The sequence below is a fragment of the Chrysochloris asiatica genome, unplaced genomic scaffold (genome assembly GCF_000296735.1).
Source record: "Chrysochloris asiatica unplaced genomic scaffold, ChrAsi1.0 scaffold00053, whole genome shotgun sequence".
In the NCBI taxonomy this organism is placed as follows: Eukaryota; Metazoa; Chordata; class Mammalia; order Afrosoricida; family Chrysochloridae; genus Chrysochloris; species Chrysochloris asiatica.
Window position 1 is genome coordinate 14,426,814 of NW_006408571.1, and position 26,803 is coordinate 14,453,616.

At 45.7% G+C, this 26,803-nt stretch overlaps 1 protein-coding gene across 6 annotated transcripts in view; it reads right to left on the bottom strand.

Annotated features, from left to right (window-relative positions):
• The window catches only part of PAX5 (paired box 5), a 227,387-nt gene that overhangs the window by 179,138 nt on the left and 21,446 nt on the right, over positions 1-26,803 (bottom strand). For 4 of the 6 annotated variants that reach the window (XM_006863118.1, XM_006863120.1, XM_006863115.1 and 1 more), the window contains 2 exons: positions 18,748-18,812; positions 14,233-14,361 (listed from right to left, as the gene is read on the bottom strand). In XM_006863118.1, the coding sequence (XP_006863180.1) occupies positions 14,233-14,361; positions 18,748-18,812 (194 nt within the window). The remainder of the gene's footprint in view (positions 1-14,232; positions 14,362-18,747; positions 18,813-26,803) is intronic. The other 2 variants (XM_006863119.1, XM_006863117.1) reach the window with 1 other exon arrangement.

Sequence of the window (26,803 nt, forward strand, 5' to 3'; positions counted from 1 at the left end):
CACTTCAGAACAGTTGTCAGAAGAGTCTTTCTATGGAGCTGGACAGTGGAGGCTGCAGGCTGAAGGCTTTGGGGCCAAGCAGGCTTGGGACAAGATCTAATAGGTGGGGCCCTAGGTATTGCCCAGCAGCCTGCACCCACTGACCAGATAGGCCCCAGGCTTCCATGACTTCCAGGGCCCCACTCAATACAAATCTTCTACCATGACCCAGACCCTGCGCACAGACGCAGTGCCTGCTCTCAGGAAGCTCACAGTCTTACAGGGAAGACAGAGCAGTGACAAATGTGCTGTTTTTATCAGCAACAACAGTTTCGGTGTGCTGAGCTTGGAGCTGGGGAAGATAACAGCCAGGAGTGGCCATTAGGGAAACGTTCCCTTAGGAAGTGGCCGTTATGAGGCTTTTGAAGCTTGGGAATGTCCACTGAGTTAGTGGGATGGGAGAGTGAGGGGACCAGGGTTCCAGGCAGGAGGGCAGCTTCCGAATAAATGCCATCCTTTACTGCGCATGTATCATGCATCAGGGATTGGCCTAAGTACTAAACATCACTTTCACTGAATCCACATAACAACTCAATCTATAGGCACAATTAGTGCCCGTGTTTCACATGGAGGAGAATTAAGGCTCAGAGAGGTAAAGTAATATTGCCCAAAGTCATATGAGTAGTAATGAATAGTCATAAGTGGAGTCAGCACTTGAACCCAGGTTGCCTGAATCTACAAGAGGAAAGAGCTCGTGGTGTTCCAGGGAGGAAGCATGGCAGGACAAGAGTGGGGTGAAGGGATGAGGCTCTCAGGGCCAGCAGAGACCTCTCAGTCTTGTTAATAAGTTTGGATGGCTTTCTGAAAACAACTGGAAGGTTTGAGGGCTCACCTTCTGGCGAGCGACTAATGAGAACTGTAATTCAGAAATGGGATCAGGGCTGTTGCGTGGAGAGCAGACTGCTTGGAGCTGAGGACCAGCTAGAAGCTATAGCCATCGTCCAAACAAGAGAAGAAAGTGCTCAGGCCAAGACAGTAGCACTGAGGATGGGGCTGTTGTTGTTCAATGCTGTGAAGTCAGTTCTGACTTACGGCAACCCTGTAAAGGGTTTCCCAGGAGCAACTGGTGAGTTTGAACTGCTGACTATATGGTTTGCATTCCAGTGCTGATCCAACAATACCACACTAGGACTCTCTGTAAAGATTGTTACTATTAAGTGCCCACTGAGTGGGTTCCAACTCATAACGACCCTGGATAGGCTTTTGAGAAGCAGCTGGTGGTTGTGAACTGCCGATCTTGGGGTTCACAGTCCAGTGCTGATCCTACAGCACCACACACCAGGAAGATGGAGAAAAATGAGAAATTCAATAGATACTGAGGACAGAGATGCAGAGGTTTTGAGAAGACACCTGCCGTAATGGTTAGTTCTGCGATCACGAGCTTTCTAAAATGTAAGGATGGAAGAACACCTGCTCCTGGCTAATTTAAATTCCAGGTAAAATAATAAATAGCAATTTCTCATTCTTTTGTTGTTTTATAGGGTTCCTGAGGAGTGACTGGTGGGTTTGAACCACCAACCTTGCAGTTCAGACTGACCTTACAGTCCAGTGCATTGTCCTGCAGCGCCACTCTTTTACAACATCAGAAAAGATTTCAAAGCATCTTCCAATCTGCTATTTCATGTAAGTCTATGAGGGAGATGTTACTATTATCCTCAGAGGAGGGGGAGTGACCTGCCCAAGGTCACCCAGCTGAAAAGAGATTCAGACTCCAATGCTTTCTCTAGCATACCACAGAATGTCAGTGCCCAAAAGAGCTTTCGAAATCATCTGGCTAAATCTTTGCATTATAACATGAGGAAGACTTAGAGAAAATGACTTGATCAAGGTCACACAATAAGAAAAAGTACAGACTGGAACCAAGGATTCAACTCCCACAAAGGCCATGAAAATGAGGATCAGATAGACTCCAAACAGTGGTTGTTCAGCCTACACCCACCCTCACTCCTCAACTGAATGCTGAGAGAGAACTGAGAGTCAGCCAAATGACCAGCCTACCTGGGTGTTACTACCCCCAGTCCAGTTACAAGCATACCAAGCTCACAGTCAGCACACATAGCCCTGCTACCCCTCTGATCCCTAACCCTGAACTGCAACTAAGCTGTCTTAGGTCAATGGTGCCACCTGGTGGCTAGTGCTGGGAAGTATCTGACCCCTTTGCTTCCTGACCTCTTTCTTCCTAGTTCCTCAAGGGGTCATCTGTTTCCTCTCATAGTTCAGTTTGCTTCACTTCATGCTGACACATACCTAGTGCCTTTTATGGTTCACTCTCTCTCAAGTCTTCTCAAATTACTTTAGGACACTCCTTTTCTCCCTCTACCACCACTGGAATAAACTCGTGTGTGTGTGTGTGTGTGTGTGTGTGTGTGTGTGTGTGTGCGTGTGTGTTGGGGGGGAGGGGAAGGGGAGGATTTTCCCAACGCTGGAATAAAATGACTCCAAGAATGTTGCTGTTATTTGCTAGTTGCAACCAAGTTCAGTTTCGACTCATGGCGACGCTATGTGGGGCTGATGAAAATGATAAGATTCTACTAATGAGAATGAAAACTGGAAATTTCAAAGTAAAATTAGACACACACACACACACACACACACACACACACACACAAGTCACCAGCCATTTGCATTATGGAAACACCCAGAAGCCCCTATGGAATCAGAATAAAATTCTCTCCTTCCTCCACTGCCCTTTAGGCCTGATTTTCCTCAAACTCTAAGAGTTTCAAACACTAAGAGATCAGAGAAATACTAAACCCACTTCCTTATTTTATTTTGTTTTGTTTTTGTTGTTTCGCACCTAAAACCATTTGCTGGACTTTTCTCCACCAAAACTATAATACCCGGGGTAAGGCCTCCAGGGTTTTTCAGGCTAATGTAGAGCTGAAATGAGATGGGGAGACAGTCATGGGTGGGTTCCAAACAGCCAGGTTCTCAGGGAGCACTAGCTTAGCTAGTTGCTGGTGCACAGCAGGAGGTCTGCCAGATGGAAGCCAGACTTCAAATCCACAGATAGGCTGCTGGAAAGGAAAGGACCCTCAGCAGCTGCATCTTCCTGTGAAAGAGCTAGAAACACTACATACTCCAATCTACCAGAGGAGTATTTCCAAAGTCCAGTGTGCCCTGTCACTCCCTCTCCTGCTCAAAAACCTCCCATGGCTCCCACTTGCCTTCAGGAGCTAAGAAGGGGAGAAACTGATGGCACCTTTCTTTAAACTAAAACCACTTAACTGCTCTCCCTATTGGTATGCGTGATAAGCAAAACAAACACAGAGTTTGCAGCACCCTAAAGCAGAGATTCTCAAAGTGTGGACTGGGGGTTGCGGGCAGAAGATCAGGTGCCCTAGATCCTCTCAGGAGGACTGTAAGGTCAAAGTTATTTTCATAATAATACCAGGAACAATAGTTAGGCACTCAGATCCATGGGAGAACAACCATGAGGATCTGTTTCCTCTGTTATATGTAATAGCAGCACATTACACATGGAGAAACTGAGGCCCAGAGAGAGAAAGATATTTCTCCAAGGTTACAGTGCCAGCCACAGATTCAGGACTGGAACTCAGAACTCTCAGCTCCCTCCTCCCAGGGCTCCTGCCCTGCCCAGAAGCCAATAGAAGTTCAGAGTTCAGGGTCCTGTAAAGTCTCTGAACCACCGATGCTACAGCCAAGGATTAAACCATATTGTAAAGCCACAGAAAGGACTGTGGGATTCTCTGCCCCAAAGGACAGCAGAGCATGTTGGATGGTGAAGAAATTCAAGTCCATTCCACCCTGAGTTCCAGACTTCCCTGGCAAGGGGCCTGCCCAGAGAGGATAAGATCTGTTACACCTTCTCTTGTCCCCTCAGCTGACCTGCTCCACTCTTGTTCTGGTTGACCCCAAACCTGGTATATAAACCCCACTCTGACCGACTGCCTGGACTGAGATTCTCACCCTGTACCATCCTCCCCTCTCCAACACCTCCAAGGATCATGGGAACGTCAGTGCAAAGCCCCATGGGAAAAGGAGTGGGAGGGGGGCCTGGGTAAAGCAGGTGTTCAAACAGGCAGGGGAGGGCTACAGTGGCATCGGCTCTCACACAGCCTCTCAGTCACTGAATCAAAGTGAAACTCAGGGACCTGGGGGCCAGGAGGAACTGAAACCTGACCCTCACCCAAGGGACAGACCCTGGCACTAGGGAAAGGCCCCAGGGACTGCTCCAATTGACCACCTGGCCTCAGGCCCCATGGGCTACCAAGGAGCACTTTGACAGCTGTCTGCCTGGGACTGAGGTGCCCAAAACCACAGAGTCAGAGGGGCAGAGGGAAGGTCAATCAGCACAGCCTGTGAGGGTCTCAGATCAGGGGTCAGTCAGAGTGGGATTTACATATTAGTCCTGGAGTCAACCAGAACAAGAGAGGTAGGGTCAGCTGAGGGGACACAAGGAGTAAAAAATTTCATCTTCTATGGAACTCAAGGGCAGAAGGGACTTGGTTTTCTTCTCCACCCGACTCCCTGCATGACCATGGACACATTTGTATCTTCTATGCATCCACCAAGTCCCCTCCCTGTAGGGTGTGGAATGAATGACTTCAGTCGGCTGGGCTGCCAAAGGCCCTGCCCTAGGTATCTACCTCCCCATCCCACCCCACCCTACCCATCTCTGGCTGCCCATTTCCCTGACCACACATGCCACAAACACACCAGATGCATACATACACAAACACGCATTCCACACACTCAGAGTCCCACACACCACAACCACCACAGACTGAGCTGAACTAAACTTGTTTCTTTAGCATCTATATTAGGACTCGCTCAAAGATCTTCAGGCAGAAAACAACAGAGCACACACGTTGCAAGTTCAGTGGAGAGCAGGCTGTGGACCACAGCCAAGCAGCCCTAGACAGTGGAAAGCCCACATAGTATTGCCAGATCTGATATTTTTCCCCCCAAGAGAAGTCAGTCATCCATGTGTGAAATCTCCTGATTTTTCAACATTGGTAATTAATCCAAAACTATTTTCAATACAGGGTAAGCTAGATAAAGTATGGCTGCCAGGTCAGCTATTGTCACCAGGGTTCTACCCGATGGACTCCTGGTAAGGACTTTGGTTCTGGGATAGCTGTGACAAGAAGAAAACTTGAGGAAGGACCACCCCTACATAGTCAACCTGAGGGGATATCCAGGGAGCACCTCAAGGATGGGCAGGGAGGGGGTCTTCCCTGGTAAAGTCTCAGCAGAGACCAAGACAAAATGGTGGCCATCTCTTTCCTGCCCCCAAGACCACTGTGGAAGAAGGGGAGGCTCCCCTCTCTGCAAAGCTTGTCTGGTCCCTGATGAACCCTTGGTTCTCAGCAGGCTGTGAAGGAGCAGTGGTAACCAAAACTGGGGAGTGAGCTGGCTCTGGAAAACCAGGAAGTCAACAGACCAGGCTTAAGGACAGTGTTCTAGGTGGAGGACTCCACATGGACCATGGCCCAGAGACAGAAAAATTCAGAGAATACTTAGGGGAGAAAATAGGGATGCAGGGGAGAAATGAGAGGCCAGCTCATTGTCAAGAACTGAGGTAAGCCCCGGGGGCTAATGGGTCAACCACCCCATAGAAATAGGTTGCTAGGGTCTGAGTTGCTGGCTGCCTTTGAGCAGTGGGAGTGGCAGGTGGGCCTAAGAGAATTGGGGAAAAGAGAGGAGATGAGAAATTGAGATTTGTCACATCAAAAGGCAGTTATTGTTAAGTGCCATCAAGTCAATTCGACTCATAGTGACCCTGTATAGGGTTTTTGAGGAGTTTGAACTGTCAACCTTTTGGTTATCAGTCCAGTGATTACCCTACAGCACCACACCAGGTTGTAAGATGTAAAAAAAGAACCGTCAATATGAGGCCAAAAAGTTAACAACATTTACTCTTACGGGACAGGGAAACTAGAGAACCGGGAACAGAGCAACCAGAATGCAATTAAACATTGTGGAAAATAAAACTTATATCACTGAAAAATTTGTATAGAAATGGTCAAATAGAAACCTAATTTCTGTGTAGACTTTCACCAAAAAACACAATTTTTAATTTTTTTTTTTTTTTAAATTAAGGCAATAGGACACAGAGGGTGTTCTGAGGAGTCAAAGTTCTCCCTCTGGGTTTTCTGGCGTTTTACTGTCAGATTCCTTCTCTTCTCCATGCTTCAGTTTCTCCATCTGAATAATGACTGGGATAAAGATGTCCTAGATGCTCCCTGTCTCAAAGGCACTTCAGCTCCAACGCCAGAAGTTTGAGGCCCTAGCAGGTGACCCCAACACCTTGGACATCCAGCCCCCCCCAGGCCCAGGAGCCTTCTGCCCCATTCCCACCACTTTGTGTACCCAGTGCCTCTCTTCAGTGGCAAGTTGAAGTTCTACCCTTTTATTCCTCCATGAAGGGGCCTGGGAAAAAGGAAAGCAAGTGGCCCTTGGTTTTGCAGCTGACACCTGGGGGCACTGTTGCTCAGTCCTGATGCCCAGGGGCTCTCCTGGCTCCCAAAGTAGTCAACTGTTAACAAACAGGAAGTCGGTTGTGGCCAGATGAGCTAGTTCCAGCTGCCAAACAGAACTGTGGCTAAAGTCTGCCTGTCCTCAGCCTGTGACTGTCCCCCAGATTCTCACCACCTAGAGACCTCCCATCCTCAAGATCCAGGCTACTGCAGCGACCATTTATGATGCATTTACTATGACCAGGTCCCAGGGATCAACCCTTCATGGCTGTGGCTTCATTTTTTTCTTCCACAGCATTCCTGTTTTCCAAATGACAAAATAGAGGCTCGGAAGAATTAAGTAAGTCACCAAAGGTCTCACCACTGTAGGTCCCCAAATCCAGTCTACCCCTGACTCATGATCCTGTGTCCTTGCCTCAACACCTCATTATGTCGTTTTTGTGTGGTGCTGTGGGTTAATGCTCTGGACTGCTAGGTGGGTCAAGGTTGGTGGTTCAAATTCATCAGCTGCTTTTCAGAAACCCTATACAGGGTCATTATGGGTTGGAGCTGAGTCGACTGTACTTAACAACAACAACAAGAGGTCAATGGAGTCCTGGGGTGGCACTGTGGGTTAATGCACTGAACTGCAAAGTTGTATTAACCATAAGGTGGGTGGTTCAAGCTCACCAGCCACTCCTCAGAAACCCCTATACAGGATCACTATGGGTCGGGACCAACTCAACGGCACTTAACAAGAAGAGGTCAAATGGGAGCACGGTGGCTCCATATGATAAGGACTAGACTGCGAGCCACAATGTCCGTGATTCCAGCCAGCCAGCCACTCCATGGGAGAAAAATGAGGCTTTCTGCATCCACAAAGATGTAAAGTCTCGGAAACACTGTACAGAGTTGCTATGAATCAGAACCAACTTCATGGCACTTAACAACAACAACAGAGGTCAAAGAGCTATGGAGCCCATGCCACAAGGGTTGTTAGGAAACCCTCATGCAGGAATCCTAAGACAAAGGAGAGGTCTCTGCTTTTCCACACACCTCATTTCCTTCTAGGAAATCTGAGAGGGGCCACCTCACTTTTTGCTCCAGTCTTTGGCCAATGAGCATGAACTTGGAGCAGTAGACAAGGTCTGAGTGTCTGGGAAAGGAAAGGAATCTAGGAAAAAAGGGCCAAGGCCTGCCCATGGTCAGAGGGGTCCTGAAGTCCTATGTGGCCTATGGGATTCTGAAATCCCTTCCCTCGCCATGATGGCTTCCTGGAGGCCAGTTGGGCAGAGCTGAACTGGGACTCTCAGCCTGAAAGAGCGAGGGAGAGAGGAAGAAAAAGAGAGAGAAAAGTGAATGTGAGAGAGAGAAGAGTGACCACGAATAACGGAAAGTGAGAGCTGCTACTCTCATACACAGAAACCAGAGGACACAAAGTGAGGAGAACTCACAGTTCAACAACCAGGGAGAGACACAGCAAGGAGCTAGGCACCCCCAGAAAGCCAGCTAAAGCCAGTCACCACAGAAGCCCCTGGCAAAGTGCCCCCAAACCTCCCCCTAGGAGTCTTGGCATTTTTTTAAAATAACATTCCACCTTGGGGTCCTGGCTACCTTTCCTGTGTTCTCTTCAGGCAGGGGGCAATCCAGGATCCAGAAGGCAGGAAATCCCACCTGTGATGGCTCCCCACTGCCCAGATAAGACACTCCCGGCCCCCACAGTCTGCACTAGTGCTGGACTGGGCATCTTGCTGAGCTAGTGAAAGGGATTCGCACTCGGCTGACCTCTCTGTGTTCAGGGCCTTTCAGACTCCAGGGGGATAAGGGAGGGGAAGGCTGAGAGGACCTGAATAGGGACTCTCCAAGACAGGCACAGGCGGAAGGAGGCCCTACCAGACATCAAAGGCCCAGGAAGGAACAGAGGGTCTGGGGTTGCCTTTTCATCCATGGCTGCTATTCACAGCCCTGCCTGCTCTGCCAAGCCCAGCCCACCACCACCTCCTCCATGCCTTCTGGGTAAGGAGATGCTGCTGCAGGCTCTGTCCCTCCACCCAGCGGGACTCTGAGACCTATGTCACTGCTTTCTCCATTAAAGCTCTCAGGTTCAACCAACCAACAGATAAGGCTGCATCCCACAACTGGGCAGCACCCTAGGCGGACTCTCAAAGCCATTCCATAAGCCTCTTGAGAAATTGCTAAGATGTGGCCTCTGCCCAATTGAGCCCACCCGAATGGCAAACTTGGAGTTAGGCAGCATGAGAGAAAAGCAAGTGGGTAGAACAGGGGACTTGCTATCCAGACTACAAGTGGCCTCCAGAGTCACTGAGTCTGCCCAGAATGCCTTCTTTGACTCCTTTACCCTCATTTGTACAGCCCTGCTCATACCTCCAGTGGAGGGGTGCTCACTACCTTGCCCAGCCTCACTATTATCAGAAAGCTCTTCCTTATACTGAGCCGAAATCTGCCTCCTTTAACCAGCCTTGGCTCTGTCCTCAGATGCTACTGGACTTGATCTGCTGCCTCAGTCACAAAACAGTTCATCTGAGATTTGGAGATAGTGACTATACCCTCAAGTCAGCTCTTGGAGGCAAGCATCCTGGGTATGCCCTTGAGGGTCACCGATCTAACCATATTCTAGTTTTTTTCTTTATTTTTGCCATAGAACTCTTGATTGGAGCAGAGCTTTGTGTGGAAACTCAAAATTCCAGACACACTCCTGCTTAAGGAGACTTCTTGTTAAGTGTCGTCGAGTCGGTTCCGAACCATAGTGACCCTGTATAGGGTTTCTGAAGAGTGGCTGGTGAGCTTGAACCACCGACCTTGTGGTTCAAACCAACTTTGCAGTCCAGCGCATTAACCCACAGCACCACACCAGGACTCCTTTAAGGAGACTAGAGGCCCTCCCTTTACCCTCTAAGGATGTATGAGTGGTTCTGTCCATCAAAGAACATCTATTAAAAATCTACTATATGGCCACACTTGCATTAGACACGTGTCTTACAGTGGTCACCAGCCACAAATGCCAATGGATCACTTGAAATATGATTTGTGTGACTGAGGAGCTAATTAATATATTTTTATTTGATTCAACATTAATGAGCTTAAATTTAAATTTAAACTTAAAAGCCAAAGCAGTATAAACTATTTTCCCACTAAACACAACTTTATTGCTTTTGTAGGATGATGTTTAACTGCCCAAATGTAGAATCCAAATTGAGATGTGCCAGAGTATAAACGAGGTAGATTTCAAAAGACTTAGCACACAAAAAAGAAAGGAAAATATAATATCAATACTTTTTTTCTATTGATGATGGAAATGGTAACATTTAGGACATATGGGAGTAAATAAAATATACTACTAACATTAATTCTTCTAGTTTCTTTCTATTGTTTGTTTTGTTTTTTGTTTTTTCATGAGGCTCCTATTAGATTTAAAGTTCCATGTGTGACTGATGTAATATTTCTATTGGACAGCACGGGATTAATGTCACTCATTGTTCTAGTTGTTAAGTGCAGTCAAGTTGGTTCCAATTCATCACAACCCTATATAGGATTTCTGAGAAGCAGCTGATGAGTTTGAACTGCCAACCTTGTGGTTCAAACTGACCTTTCAGCCCACACTAGGACTCCAGTCTCATCCATTGTTGTTGTTGTTGTTGTTAAGTGCTGTCAAGTTGGTTCTGACCCATAGCGACCCTGTGTAAGGTTTCCGAGGAATGGCTGGTGAGTTTGAACCACCAACCTTGGGGTACAGACTTTGCAGTGGACTAACCCACAGAGCCACACCAGGACTCCAGTCTCATCCATTTCCACCCTTATCTGAGCCTTGAAGACACAGAGCTCCAAGTCAAGATCTACTGCTTCCAGACGAAAAGCTCAGATCCACCCGAGTCTGGCCAGCTCTCCTTCCTTCCCTGTCCCCTGAGCCCTCCCTTTACACACCTGCTGGAGTCTCAGCCTTGACACACTTGCTTTCCTTCAACTGTTCTCTCCTCCCTCTACCAGTCCTTAAATGCCACTTCCTCTGATGAGCCTTCCCAGATGCTTGTGGATCAAAATCAGCCTCTCCCCGCCCTATTCTCCCTTCCTGGTGCTATCCCCCCATCACAGCATCACCTTACACACTGCCCATCAGAAGGATGTTAGGCTTGCCAGCCTCACCCTTCGCCCCTCTATTACTTCCCACCTCCATCCTGAGGCCCAGGCAGAGGAATGGCAACAGAAAGTGCTCACAGGGCAAGACCCAAGGCCAAGCTGGGGGTTACTGCAAATCAGAGAGCAGAGCAAGCCATTCCATTTGGCAGAGCCTCAGTTACTTCATGTCAGAAATGGGGGTAGAAAAAGTTTGCTCTGTAAACTTTTACCCAAATCACAAGAAAAAGTGTAAAAGAAAAATAAATGGGGATTGGAATCCTCAGCCATCTTCTTCTTGACCCTCTAATATCTTTTTGCCCCATCCATCAGAATCCCTCCCCTGTGCATCCAACTATCTATTCTGCCCTCTCTTCCTCTCAGGCTAAGGGCTCTGGGGGAAATGGGTCACTCTTGGAGGCCAGCATCTTCACAAATCAAATGTCTGCCACCTTAACAAGATGGTCCTCTGGATTGTATGGCAATCATCCCATGTGTCCCTAGCCTGATCCCAGTGGCTGGTTCTTACTTTCTCTGCTCTTCTCAAACCCTTGACTTTGAGGTCTCACCAGCAGCATCTGATCCATTGACCCTTCTGCTTGAAATCCTTCCACACACCCTCCCCAGGCTCCACCCAGACCAAATCAGCTATACACTGAAGGGCCTCTCTAGGCCAAAGCCAAGATACTGATAGGCCTTGGGGTTCTCCAGCTCCTCCCAACTCCCCAGACTATACCAGTTGTGTAACTTTACCACTGTCATGGAACTCTCTGGGGTCTCAGTTTTCTGAGAGCTCTCTTTAAAATGAGAATGGAAATCTCTGCCTCCTTACCTCACTCCTGAGGTAATGCAGAGATCTGGGAGAGGGCAAAGGAGCCCCAGAGGCACGGCACGGTAGATAAGCACTTAGTTTCTAATCAAAAGGTCTGAGGTTCGAACCTACCAAATGCTCCTCAGGAAAAAGATGTGGCAAGTCAGCCTCCATAAAGATTGTTGTTGTTAGGAGCCATCGAGATCATAGCGGCCCATAGCAACCTTATGCACAGCAGAAGGAAACACTGCCTGATCCTGGGCCAACCTCACAATTGTTGCCATGCTTGAGCCCATTGATGCTGCCACTTTGTCAATCCATCTCGCTGGGGGTCTTGTTCTTTTTCTCTGACCCTCCACCTATTTATGGACGTTTACAGCTGTTTCTCTTCATCTTGAGTTGTGCCCCATCAGCAAATGAAGGTCCTTGCGGGCTTTTCTCCCACAGACTTAACTCCATTCGCATCATCTAGGTCAACTCTACTTTGAGGAGGCAGCTCTTCCCCAGTTGCGTTTTGAATGCCTTTCAACCCGAGGGGCTCACTTTACAGCCTAGAAACTGACTAGATGGTAATGAGCTTGGGGAAAGGACGGTAGGGGGCAGCCCAGAGACTGCTGATGTGAGCAAGGGCACTCTTCTGCCCTCTGCTCAGTCGCCTGTATTCTGGGTGATGCTAGGATAGGATCTGGTGAGAAGAGGGGCTGTTCCAGGTCAGTACATTTAGAACTGGAAGGACCTCAAAGATCAACCAATCCCACATATGATTCCTGCAACACTTGTACATCAGCCCAGCAAGTAGCCTACTAGTCTCTGCTTGCATACCCCTAATGATGGGGCACTCACTCTCTCTGGAGGTAGCCCCTTTTCCCCATGAACTGCTGTCAGGTTGGCAGAGTCCTTACACTGAGCTAAAATTTCCTCCGCATCTGCCACAAACTGATCTTTAAGGTTACACAGCATTCTCAAGTATCTTTTTCTTTTTCAGCCCCAGAATGTGTGCAAACAATAGTGTGATCCTGTTAGCTCTTCTTTTCTTTGCATCAAGACATCCCTAGAACCTTTGAGCGCTTCCCAAGTACTGTGATGGCCAGATCCCTCCCCACCCCTCTGGACACATCCCAATTTGTCATTGTCTCTCTTAAAGGTTAATATCCCAATGGAACAAAGTCCTCAGAGAATGATCTGACCATTCAGAAGTCAGACACCTGTGTTCTGACCACTTTACACCTTTCAAAGCAGGCTGAGAAGCTAAAGAGCAACTGCTGCTGATCAGAGATCTTAAGCCAAATCAGCACTCCACGAAACACTGTCTCACTAGCCCCCCTAATCAGGACCAGTTAGTTTGGTGTTAAACATCATACTAAATTTTCTTTCTTTCTCCCAAAATTTCTGCTTGGATCCCTCAGCATCTGTAGAAGACTCCTTCATGGGTCCTCTATCACAATCAGATACAGTCGGGCCCCATCTTGGGCACATCTGCTTCCAGTCCAGGTGACAATGAGAGAAAAGATGACACCATCGCTCCATAAACCAACAGAGATTGTAGACCCACTGGCTCCTGCGGCTACACAGCGCAGCAACCCACTGAGTTAAAAACATTGACATCTGCTCAGGAGCATCAGGAGCCTGGGAAAGAGGTGCAGCAGGTTCACAAAGCAGAGAATCCTCCCCACAGAAGCCAAGGGCCCAGCTTCTGCACTGCCTGGAACACACAGACCACAGGCCACTCCACCGCTGGGCCAACTCAATTTTCTAGTTACAGATCTTAAGTACTTAGGCATGTGCTCACAAGAACACACATCCCTTACATGGAGCCGAGAAAGGGAATTGTACTGAGGAACAGAATAATTGAATCAAGATTTCTGTCACGCTGCTCTCAGGCCCTGGACCACAGCTTTTTTCTTTCCCTGACGAAGGTTTTACAGACTCCCAGGGGGTCGTTTCTCCTCTCAAACTCATTAATGTCAGCCTGCGCTGGCAGCCTCATCCAGGGGAATAGAAGCCCTGGTTGCGGTGAGCCATGGCCATGCAGGGCTCCGGGAGGCCCAGGCAGCCATACAGATGGGTTGAGAAAAACCATCCGGGAAGATTGTCATCTTTGCATTCCCCAGGAGACCTCTGAACTCCTTCCTTCCAGGCCCAAGGGCAGAGATGAGATGGTTATTAGCTTCTTCAACCCCTCCACCACCACTACCGAAGGTCTTCTCCACTGAGAGGCTGTACAGCCCCTCAGAGAACTGGTGCCTCAGCCCCCTCCACCCAGGTGTTTCATTCACTGCCAGACCCAGGCCCCACCCAAGCTCCCCCACAAAAGGAATACCAGTGTCCTTGTTGCAGAGATGATGCCCAAGGCCCATACACTCCCACTCCTGGGCATCAGATCTGCACATACCCCAAGATCAAAACAAAACATCAAATAGCTGTTGTCTAGTGGATCCCCATTCATGGTGACCCCTTGTGTGTCATTATAGAATAATCAGCTGATTTTTCACAAGTAGCTCTCCAAGCCTTTCTTCTGAAGAGCCTCTGGGTGGGTTCAAACCTCCAACCTACTAGCAGCCAAGCATATTAATTGTTTGCACCACTCAGGGGCGTCACTCCTGTGCACACACAGGGTTTTCTTAAAAACCACAAGGGTTCAGCCAGGCTGCGCTTTCCCCATCCACCCAGAGAAGCCAGATGTGAAGAGACTAGCTGGGTGCCTGTCTACCCCTCTGGAGGACTCCAGGCTCTTCCCCGCTGTTCACAGAGGGACAAGGCATCTAAGGGAGCACCCAGAAATTAGAGGGCATCCCTGATGGCGGCGGCACTGCGCCAAGTGTCTCTTACCTTCATCTCTCTTGCGCTTGTTCGTGTCGGCACTGGGGGACGTGATGCCCAGGATGCCGCTGATGGAGTACGAGGAGCCGGCGGAGTCCGTGCTCACCGACGACACCTGCGTCACAGAGCCCGTGGACACTGCGCAGAAGGAGAGGGGTGGTCAGGGCCCAGCAGGAGCAGGTGTGGGGCAGAGGGAGCACTACCGGTCTGTGACAAAGGCACTGTCCATACACTTGCTGGAGGTGACAACAGACAGAGTGAAGGGACAGTGGGTGTGGGCCAAGCGCACTAACCCTACTGCACTTGCAGCCACCATTTGTCCAGGTTCTCTGTTTAATGGGCATGTGGGAGGGCTAGCAGTGTGGAGAGGAACATGAGGCAGTGTCCTAAGGACACTAGCGCTGATCCCAGTCTAACCAAGGACGTAGGCAGTAGGGGAATGGAGACGAGAAAGGAGGGCGCACCCACTGGTACCAAGAAAGATTTAGGCATTCCACGCCCCTCAATGTATTTACCCATCCACGCACACAGACATAAATATTTGTACACACACTCACACACAGCCAACACAATTCCAAATAACAGACTGCCTCTTCTTTTTATAGCTTATCCCGTTTACCTGGATTTTCCTTTTTAATGTTAATTGTGATAACAGTAAGAACAAACATTTTCTTAGCATTTATTCTGTGTTCCTTACTGAGGCATCATCTCATTTAATCCTGACAGCAACCTTATAAACTAACTAACGTTATTGTCCCACTGGAAAGATAAGGAAACCAAGGTCTGGAGAAGGTAAGAGACTTGCCCAAGGTCATAGCTAATAAGGGGCAGAATGGTGACTGGAATCCAGAGCCTGAATGATTAACTCCTGTACTAATCTGCTCCTCACTAATTCATGACTAATAACAATAATGTGCTTCATACGAAGGCAGTGCTTTTCAGTCAGTGTTTGCAACAACCAGAGTGCTATTCTTATCTCCATTTCTCAAATGAGGAAACTCAGGTGCCACAAGGTGAAATTATTTGCTCAAACTCATATAGCTGAGAAGCGGCAGTACCAGAACTCAGCCCTAGGTCTACTGACTTAAAGTCAAGGTTTTCCCTGCTTAGAACTGTGGACAGAAGTTGATGGCTTATTGTGACTGAGTCAGGTCTCATAGTTTGTGGGGATAAGAAAAGGAGAGAAAACTTGTGTGCAAATTTCACATTAACTCTTGACCCCAGAGTCCAAGTAAAAGACCAGTCTGTCATTAGGTTCCTTTCCAGCTGTACAACTGAATTTCCATTTCTGGGCTATAGGGATTCTTCTTGGTTCATTAAAACCTACAGACCAATCTTAAGCGCATATCCTTGGGCTATAACTAGCTGGAGGCAGGTGGAGCTGCCTTTGACTCTAAGAGCAGGAAATTGCTAGAAATTCTATGGCAGTGATTGCAGGAGAAGCTGTTTGTTGCTTTCCTTGGAGCAGATCCAGCTCCTTGTTCCTATAGACCTACAGGGAGTATATAGTTCCTTTCTTCTCATATTTGAGTTTGATTTTACATCTTCGTTAGGAGACCCAGAAGCAGAAATCGTTAACTTCTCTTCTCCTTCACCAGAAGAAGCTCCTCAAAATAGATTTATGCAAATCTCACTTTTTTTTTTTTTTTTTTTTTTCTGTAGTAAGTAAAGAACAGAGAATACAGGAAGAAAGATCACAGGTCACTTGGTACTTGAAACAACAACCATATATACCCAAGCTTCACTGTTGCTGGTAGAAGCTGTAACATTTCTTTCAGTATTTTGTGATTGCACTGTGCTCAAAAGGTCCACATTCCAGTTCTGGCTCCACAACTTACAGGCTATGAGACCTTGGACTAGTTATTTAATCATTCTAAGCTTCAGTTTCCTCACTTATTAAAAAGTTTGCAATATATCATTGTGAAGTGCCATTGAGTTGATTCCAAGTCATATTGATCCTGTATAAGGTTTCCGAGGCTTTTAAAATTCTAGAGCCGAAAGCCTCATCTTTCTCCCACAGAGCAGATGCTGGGCTCGAACCCTGACCTTGTGATTCAAAGTTTAGTGCTTATCTTATGGAGCCACTGCACTCCCTTGTAACTTATGGTAGTGGTGGTTGTGTGTCGTGGAGTCGGTTCCGACTCATAGCGACCCTGTACAGGTTTTCCGAGGCTGTAAATCTACGGGAGCAGAAAACCTCATCTTTCTCCCGCAGAACAGCTGGTAGTTTTGAACTGCTGACCTTGCAGTTCACAGCCCGATTCGTAACCACTATGCTACCAGAGCTCCTTTGTTACTTATAAGGAGCTGTAAAGATAATGTTTTATTTAAAAGCCTGGGATAAATATATTCTGCTGACCTGCATGTAGAATTGTTCCTTCTAAACAACCTGGTGGTAGTAGTGGTGTGCCATGGAATCGGTTTCGACTCATAGCAACCCTGCATAGGGTTTCTAAGGCTGTGACTCTTTACCGGAGCAGAAAGCCTCATCCTTTTGCCACGGAATGGCTGGTAGTTTTGAACTGCTGACCTTGAGGTTAGCAGACCAACGCGTAACCACTACACTACGCTTCTTCTAAACAACTTAAAAGAATATTTGTTATTGTTGCAAATAACACACACACATATTTGCCAAAATAAAACAATGTTTCATAAAATCTTTATTTTTTTGTTGCAAATAGTGTATCTATATTTGCAGCAATAAAAAATATTCTTTTAAGTTGTTTAGAAGGAATAATTCTACTTGCAGATCAAGCAGAATACTTCGTTTTGTCCCAGACTTTATCTTTATAACCCCTTATAGACATAACATGTAGTCCTGGTGTGGTGCTTCAGGAGAATACACTGGACTGCAAGGTTAGTTTGAACCACAAAGTCAGCTGTTCAAAGCCATCAGCCATGCCTCGGAAACCCTATACAGGGTCACTGAGTTAAACCAACTCGATGGCACTTAACAACAACAATATATATAACACAACATTCGTCAACTCAAGATTTTCCATGTGTACAATTTAGTGACACTAATTATATTAAGAATGTAATTATAGAATATATAAGAACATAATTATAGTTCTCAGAGGTTAATGCTTCTTGCTCTATGATCTGAAATAATTAAAGCCACGATTGTTTTCATTGCTCTGTGACTTGAAATAGTTATCACCACAGGTGACATCTCAGCTGTAAACATCCCCCCAGGAAGCCTTCCCTCACTACAGCCCAACAGAGATGCTTCTGCTCCCACAGAACTTTATAACATATTCTTGGACTTGACCTCAGTGATTTTCAAACTTCTCTTGGTTACAAACTCCCATTAGACGAGAAGTTCTTGAAGGTAGGGATTTTGCCCAACTTCCTTAATAGCAATGGTCTTCAAGTCCATGATGTGCATAGCAGGGGCTTAGCGAATACTTTTTGAATAGATATCTAAACAAAAATTATTTCACAGCAGGGAGAAGAAGTTCTATCTACTTTTATTCAAAGAGCTAACTGTGGAAAATCAAAGTTGGTAGGAACCTCAGCGGGTTCTAGTCTATGCCCCTCAGTCCGAAAAAGGAAAACTGAGGTTCAGAGAACTGAAGGAAGTATACAGGCTGGAATGAATGATAAGCCAGGCTCTCGTCTGTCCCCCACCCCCATTAGGAGTTCAGGTTCTTTATAAGAGGACAAATGATAAAGGGGTAGAAATGTTACACAATCTGAGATGTAATTAAGCATAATTGACAGGGACTGTGGCAGCCAAAACTGTGACAGGCCTGCTGAATGCCACCAACATTTCTGAAAGTAGAACACCCCTCATCCCCACCACCCACCCCAGTTAACCAGAGGTGCTTCCTGTATCACAAATTAGAAATAACGTGCCCTAAAATGACATACGTGATTTTCCTCTCACCATTTTTGAAAGAAAGGGAAGGACATTTTCTGAGCTCTTGATTAGTACAAAATCTGAACCCACCATTACAGGCCATAGTCACTCTGAAACTGGGTTCAGGAGCATCAGAAACCCCACTGGCAACTCTTGACAGTTCATGAGATCGAAGTAAGAGTGAGAGAGAAAGAAAGTTTGGCAAGTTTTGCCACATCTTCACTCAAGACTGCAAGTGCACAAAGAATTGTGGAAGGGCTGGTTGATAGAAGAAAAAAAAACACATTCAAAACTACTTACTGACTAATGATGCAGAAAATGTTATGAATAAGTATCCCTTTCTTGATTTATTACTTTAATTATCTGACATTCTATAGACCCCCATTAGTGGATCTTTTTTTTTTTTTTTTTGGCTTAGATTTCAATTTTCTGTCTCATGGTGAAAGCTATTTATCATAATAATCAGTAAAATTCAAAACCTTTTAGCAGTATTTATAAAATTCATTTACCAGGTTCAGCCCTTGGAGAATGACAAAGAAGGCGCATTAGTACGTGTGCCGAAGTGTTTTATGCAGAATTATCTGTCCATAAGAATGATTAAAAGTTCTTTAGAATATTTGGAGCCCATTAGATTTAAATTTTTTTTTTTTTTAAGTTCTTACCTATGCTGTGACTGGAAGCAGGAACTGGCTGGTTGGGAGGCTGCTGTACTTTTGTCCGGATGATCCTGTGGGCAGGTGGGGGAAAAAACAAATGTCTATTTACCACCAGGCTTTCCACAGAGAAAATTCATGGACATTTCATGGAGGACAAGAGATCTCAACCAACTATTCAAGGACATCCAGAAAACCCATACCTAAACTGGGTCATGGGCTAGGGCAGCGATGGGACGAGATTAGGAATACAGGTTGGGAGTTTGGGGGTTAGAGGAATTACGGAGTAGTTTCAATTTAGTCCCTATCTTCCTAGGTGTCATTGGGTGACTTGCACTCACTCTCTGGGCCTCAGTGTCTCTTTTGTAGAAAGAGGAAGACGCATTAATGTTACAAATGTGGTGTTGTTGCTGTGTGCCGTGGAGTCGGTTCCGACTCATAGCGACCCTGTACAGGGTTTCCAATGCTGTAAATCTTTACGGGAGCAGAAAGCCTCATCTTTCTCCCATGGAACAAATAGGCACACCTTTCTCAGTTCCAAAAGCAACCCACTGAATGGCTTTGGGGAGTACTTTCCCTTCCCCGATCTCAACCTGTATTCCTAATCTGTATTCCTAATCTCGTCCCATTTGTGGAATGGAGGGGTGGACCATTGACCTCTGTCCCCTGGCAGCAATGACATTCTGGTTTCTCTGCCAAAGACAGTCTGTGGGAGGATCAACACTTCCCCTACACAAGATTACCAAGGGAGGGAGTGCATGTGATGCTCTGAAGAGATATAGTGCTGTCAAGACAGGACTGACTTGGCTTTGCCAAAAAGAAGCCTACCTCCTCGTACAAAACCTCATCAAAAGGTTCCATGTAGCAGAAGGCTAGATGTACCCTGAACTTAGTGTTTCTAGAGGCCTGGCTCCAGTTTTAATATGAACTTGATTGTGACCGTGGCCAAGTTAAAAACATTCTGAACCTGAGTACAATGAGAGAGTTGGAACAGATCAATCTTTGCTAGCTTTATTAAGTAATTGCCTTCCCTTTGCAACCTGGCAGCTCTGGTGGTCTTCTGCAGAACTTTGGGCTCTGGGAAGCCTAGTTTATAAACTTCCAGTTAGACCAAGCATGGGGCTTCTACAAGACCCCAGGCTGGTGCATGTTGGAACAACAGAACAGGGCCAAACCAAAAATCCATTTGGGCTCTACAAAAAATTTCCTTCGCTGGCAATTTGGGAGAAGGGTGATGGGTAATAAAATGTTCAGCTTCTTTGGAAAAGTTCTATTCCAACTTTAAACTATCTTTAAAGGAATTTGTTAGCTTTCTCTAATCATAAAAGTAATAAGTATTCATTGTAGACAGCATGGAAAAGTATAAAGAAGACACCTGAAATCACCTTTTGGTATATTTACTGTGCATATTTAGAAATACCCGTTTTCTCTTCACAAAATCAGAATTAAACCATGAGTACAGCTCAACTGCAAGGTCGGCAGTTGAAGCTCACCAGCTGCTCCTTGGAAACTCTACAGAGGGTCGCTATGGGTCAGAATTGACTTGACGGTACTTAACAACAACAGCTCTGTCTCTTGCTCTTTTCATTCAACATTATATGAGAAACTTCTGCACGTTCCAGATCATTTCTGGAAGCCTGTTTCAAAACTACACTCCAGTCTGTGCAAATGGAGAAGACGAACCAAGTAGCAGGTGCTGTTCCTTAACCTCACTGTGATGTGACCTCTTACCTTATGACACTGGGCACTGGGCCTTGGCTGGTAGCCTGGAATAGACCCTTCTGGCCACCCTCTAGACCAAAGTGGAGTCCATGCCACTTGCACTCAGCAAAGGACCTTTATACACATATATGTTGTTGTTGTTAAGTGCCCTCAAGTCAGTTCCAACTCATAATGATCCTGTATGGGGTTTCCAAGACCTCATGGATCAAACCAACCTTACAATCCAATGCTTTATCCTACAGCACCATACCAGGACTCCACTTTATATATATACACACACACACACACACACACACACACACACACACATATATATAAAGAGACATGGCTAGACATGTGGTTATGTGGGTGTACGTGACATAAATCTAGCTTATCTATATTGTGGTTTATATACATTGTTGTTGTTAAGTGCCGTTGAGTCGGTTCCGACCCATAGCGACCCTGAACAGGGTTTCCGAGGTTGTAAATCTTTACGGGAGCAGAAAGCCTCATCTTTCTCCCACGGAGCAGCTGGTTGTTTCGAACTGCTGACCTTGCAGTACACAGCCCTATTATATACATTAATATATGCAAAATATATCATTGCTATGTTCCATTGAAGTCCAGCATAAAGTCCTAATATTTTTAAGCATTGTATGGACATTAAATTTGGATATAAACATTATCAATTATTAAAAATCACTGAGACACAGCTGTAGCATGGTGTTTAAATGTACAGCCTCCAGAACTACATGACTGGAGTTTGAATCCCAGACTTTCAATCAATCAGCAAATGACCTTGGATAAATTAACTAACTTCTCTGTGCCTCCATTTCTTCATCTGAAAAAATGGGACTAAGCACTAGACTACTAGCTGAAAGGCTGGCCATTCTGAAGATAGGACTGGTGAACTGCTTCTTGAAAATCCCATGGAACAGAGTTCTACTCTGACACATGTGAGATCATCATGAGTAGCAATTGGCTCAGTGATTAACAGCAGCAACAAAGATGATGAGGAGGATTAAATTAATTAAATGCTTAGAACAGTGGTCAATAAATGTTAGTTTTTATTATTATTAGTTGCTGTTGTGCCATTATTATAAGTGCCATCAAGTCAGTTCCGACCCATGGAGACCCTGTATTGGGTTTCTGAGGAGCAGCTGGTAAGCTTGAACTGCCAAGTAGTAGTGTCTTTATTAAGATTAAGGGTCAGCTTCAACCTTAAAAGGTTACTATTGTTCACATTTGTCTTACAGAGCATATCCATTTCTGCAGGGAGCTGGGGAGGAAAAGGCAGCCACCCTCACACCTGTTCTAAATCTACAGGGAGGCCATCCTTTACAGAGGAATCCAGAATCATCGGAAACCTTCTTATCCCTGAGGATAAGATATTGTGCCCAGGTATTCTCAGCAGCCACCAGTAAGAACAAAGAGCGTCATCTTCCATTGAGAAGAAATATTAGTGAAAAAAAAATAAGACTGTAAATGAACAACGTTGTTGTTGTTAAGTGCCTCCCAGTTAGTTCTGACTCATAGCGACCCTGTATAGGGTTTCTGAGGCTGTTAATCTTTGCAGGATTAGAAAGTCTCATCTTTCTCCTGAGGAGCAGCTGACGGACTTGAACCACTGGTTTTATGATTTGCAGTCCACTGCTTAGCCTACAGAGCCACTGCACCCAATTTAGTGAAACAGTCTTAAAAATGCTTTTAAAAAAATACTAAGAGTTTATCATCAAGACTCATTGCTACAGAAGCACACAGGACCTTTTTTAAACTACAGCCATTTGGGTACTGATTGACAGCATTAAAAGGCACACCATTTACTTTGCTGAACATGAACATGACCCTGAACACTGTATGAACTTCCTACATGGTCCAACATAGAAGGGAGCTCAACAATCTGCCAGTTCCTACAGATGAAGAAACTAAGTCCCAGAGCACTCACGGACTTGCCCAGGGCCACCACAGTAAATCAGCCTACACTCCTAACTCCCATACCCAAGCACTTTTCTTTGAGCCATATTTGATGAGATGGTCCCTTTACGAAAAACTTCATAATATGAGGCATAAAACCTATTTAGATTTAAAACCCACTTAGAATCTAAGGATTAAAATGCAGGGACTTTGGGTATTACTGACATTTGTTGGGATCTCATTTTACGCACCCCTCCCCTTTTTCTTATGACAGGGGAATTAATAAAAAGTAGGTCTTTTGAAAGAGACTACCCCCTCCCAACCAAAAATTTACATAGACGGAGAAACTCATGGTACCTTGGAAGAGGAGACGGGGCTAAAGAAACGTTCTTGTCTACAGCATTGATCAAACAGCTATCTGTGCAGTTAAGATACTTGGGCCCTAAAGTGTACTGAGAATTCAAAACCCAGGGTTCAACAGGCCAGACTTGGAGAGGGCCCACAGGCAGTGCCCAAGATGATGATATACAGAAGAAAGAGAAGGGATTGAGCAGTTTCAGCTTTCCTGCCCAAGTTAGGATTAAGAGCAGAGTTCACAAACCATCCAACCCAGGCTACTTGCAGCCTGAACAAATTTTGTTTGGCCTGCACAGTGTATTTATTTTCATTTGCATTAATTGTCAATATTTACAAGTTGAGACCTCAGGATTTCTAGCTCCTTGAAAAATCAGAGCGTTTGGTATTACATATGACATGGCCATGTGACAACAACCAGTCAGTGCTAGATAGAGCTGACCCTCTAAACTGGAAATGCTGCTCATAGTATTTGTTGTCCCACCACTTAGCCTCTCATTTAGAAGCATTGGACTAGAACAGAGGAAGGAAGATCCCATCCCACCCACGGTCGGAGTCGGCTTTTAGCCACCTTTCAACTGACACTCAGACTAGACTCCCAGCACATGTAGTAGTCCTTAAGAATCACAGAGCATGGTGGTTTGTGTTCCAGGAAATCGCCATACCTAGCACAAATCTCCGCGTCAATCAGCAAGGCACTCACTTCTAGAAGCGGAGAGTGACGGTGACTCCATTTACCACCAGAAAAGCTACAAATCCAGCCACCATTCCCTCCCTCCTGCTGCTGTTGTGTGCCATGGAGTCAGTTCTGACTCATAGCAACCCTGTATAGGGCTTCCCAGGCTGGAACTCTCTATGGGAGCGGAAAGCCTCATCTTGCTCCAGTGGAGCGGCTTGTGGATTTAAACTGCTGGCATTGTAGTTGCAGTCCAATGCAGAACCCTAGCTATTTGAAATAGAGCAGTAGTTAAGAAGTTGCCTCTAGAGGAGGCAGGGGCCAGGAAAGGGAGCTGCTGACCAACTCCCTTACACAGAATAGAAGCTACGGGATCTTTGTCTTCATATGGAAAAGAAAATTGGAGAGTAGATTGGCTCAGGCTTTCTTGGACAAGAAGGATATAGCAACAAGAGATTGTTCCACACTTAGTTGATTTGCACTGCAGTCAATCTGTAAACTAAAGACACCAACCAGCTCTCCCTGCAGATGAGAGTGGGGAGGCAGCAAGGAACTCCAGAGAAAAGTCCCAACCTTAGAAAAGTACAGGAAAGGGCACCTAGGAATATGATCACAGAGGGAGCCTGCGGAAAGACAGCAAAATCTTCATGCTCCAAAGTGGAGTTGGAATGGCTGCTTTCCACCTCCTTGCCTCTCTTTTCTCAAACAGAGATCCTGCCACTTGCAGAGTCCTGCAGGATAGTGATGGCAAAGACCCAGCCCTTCTCTCCCAGAGAGATCTGGGTCTACCCATTGTTGTTGTTAAGTGCCCTCGAGTCGATTCTGACGCACAGTGACCCTGTATAGGGTTTCCGAGGAGCAGCTGGTGAGCTTGAATCGCTGACCTTGCAGTTTAAATGGCTTTGCAGTCTGGCACATTAACCCACAGCGCCACACCAGGACTCCAGGGTCTACCCATGTTGTTGTTGTTAAGTGCCGTCGAGTCGGTTCCGACCCATAGCAACCCTGAACAGGGTTTCCGAGGCTGTAAATCTTTACAGGAGCAGAAAGCCTCATCTTTCTCCCACGGAGCAGCTGGTAGTTTCGAACTGCTGACCTTGTGGCTCACAGCCCGATTCGTAACAACTATGCTACCAGAGCTCCTTAGGATCTACCCATTGTTGTTGTTGTTAAGTGCCATCGAGTCGGGTCCGACCCATAGCGACACTGTACAGGGTTTCTGAGGGTGTAAATCTTTACGGGAGTAGAAAGCCTCATCTTTCTCCCGCGGAGCGACTGGTAGTTTCGAACCGCTGACCTTAAGGTTCGCAGCCCGATTCGTAACCACTACGCTACCAGAGCTCCTAGGATCTACCCATATTCTACCACAAATCATAATTCCTCTGCACTCGCATCTGGGCCTCAGTGTCTACCAGAGCTTTCAAGTCTTTGGTTTGTTCGTTTAAGCTTCCTACTGAGAAGTTACATCTCCAGCCAAGATACTCAGTCAGAATCTAGATTTAAAGTTGTGTCTTATTTTGTTTGTTATTTTATCTTCATCCATAAGAATCGACCTGGGGAGAATCTATAAGCATCACCAAGAATCTTGTAAATTCTAATACAGTATACCTGGGGTGTGGCACTATAGGATTAGCACTGGACTGCTAACTGCAAGGTTGGCAGTTCAAATTCACCAGCCACTCCCTGGCAGCCATACACAGGCTCACTACAAGTTGGAACCATCTCGAGGGCACTTAACAACAACAATAATATCTAGAGTGGAAATGCAAATTGTGAACAGGGGGCTGAACCAGAATAAACCCCACAGGCTTAGTTTCCCCATCTGTTAGTAGAGTCAGGCCTTGGGTACTGTACGAGATTACAGATGTGAAAGCATCTTTGAGGCAGAGCCAGTCAGGCCACAGCTATGAACCAGGCACCTAGGAGGCCCTGAGGCCAGCCACTCAGCACAGCTCCAGGCACAAAACATTAATGGTCCAGGGTTTCCCAGAGTCATTCAGTCCAGTACCCACTCCACGCTTTTGTCTCATTTGCAACCACTGTGCTCTATTTACTTCCTATGTTTTTTTCAAATAGCTAACTTTTAACGTAAAGAAATCTATTTTGTTAGGTAATTTTAGTTCCCTGCTAAAAAAAGTGGCAGGGATAGGGCATTCATAAAGCTCACAAACTAACTGGTTTAGTGGGCTAGTTCTCTTTTTCTAAAGGACATTAAAATAAATTGATCACAAAACAATTTTCATTTTGCATCATAGAAGATGTAAATAGTCCTGCAAATGAGTTGTGCTTTTCCTGCAAGCTGTTTTTTAATTAAAATTTGTCTCCATAGTTAAAAACTATGAAGAGGTCATATACACAAACATACAGACAGACAAACACACATACTCGGGTGCTTCAAAAATTCATGGAAAATGGAACTAAAGATAATGGAATTTTCCTACATTGTAAAGCCTCTCATACATACGTACTCACACAAGTCCTAGTTTCTTCTCTTTAAGAATCAAAATAATCTGGCCAACCAGGTAAAGTCATCTTGCAAAAGTCAAAATCACATATATGAGTACTCCCTCCAGGAAAAATGGAGTTAAACACTCTAGACCTCCAAAGCTAACCACAGACTGACTGAGGTTTATTCCTCTGCCACACGGGCTGACTGCTCCGTTCAAAGCATGGTGGTACTGTCTCACTCCGTATTTGTGCTTTGGTTGTTTATTAGGTGCCATCGAGTTGACTCCAACATTAGGTATAGTGGAATGAAAAGGTGCCTGGTCTTATGTCATCCTCACAATTGTTGGTATGTCCAGGGCCACTGTTTTAGCCACTCTGTCAATCCATTTCATTAAGGGATTCTCTTTTTCGCTGACCCTCTACTTAATTATTACATTTTTAAGATTGTAAAGAGGCTTTTGGCATAGATTTGCTCAATGCAATACGTGGTGCTTTGGAGACTAGGGAAACAAGGCTTGTTGCTTTCTGTCATGGAAACTCTGAAACTAACCGTAAACATAATGCCAGATGAATCTTGGCTGAAACAGAGAATACAAGAAAGATGCTTATTTGTGCTGTATTGACTATGCAAAAATAAACTAGCATCGTAAAGAATGGGAATTCCAGAACACTTGATTGTGCTCATAAACTGTACCTAGACCAACAGGAAGTCATTAGAACAGAACAAGGGATACTGTGTGGTTTGAAATCAAGAAAGGTATGTATTAGAGTTCTATCATTTCACCACATTTATGCTGATCAAATAATCTGAGAAGCTGGACTATATGAAGAAGAACGTGATATTAGGATTAGAGGAAGGCTCATTAACAACCTGCAATACGCAGATGATATAACCTTGCTGTTGGTGGGGTTATATGCCATGGAGTTGGTTCTGACCCATAGTGACCCTGTACAGGGTTTCAAGGCTGTAAG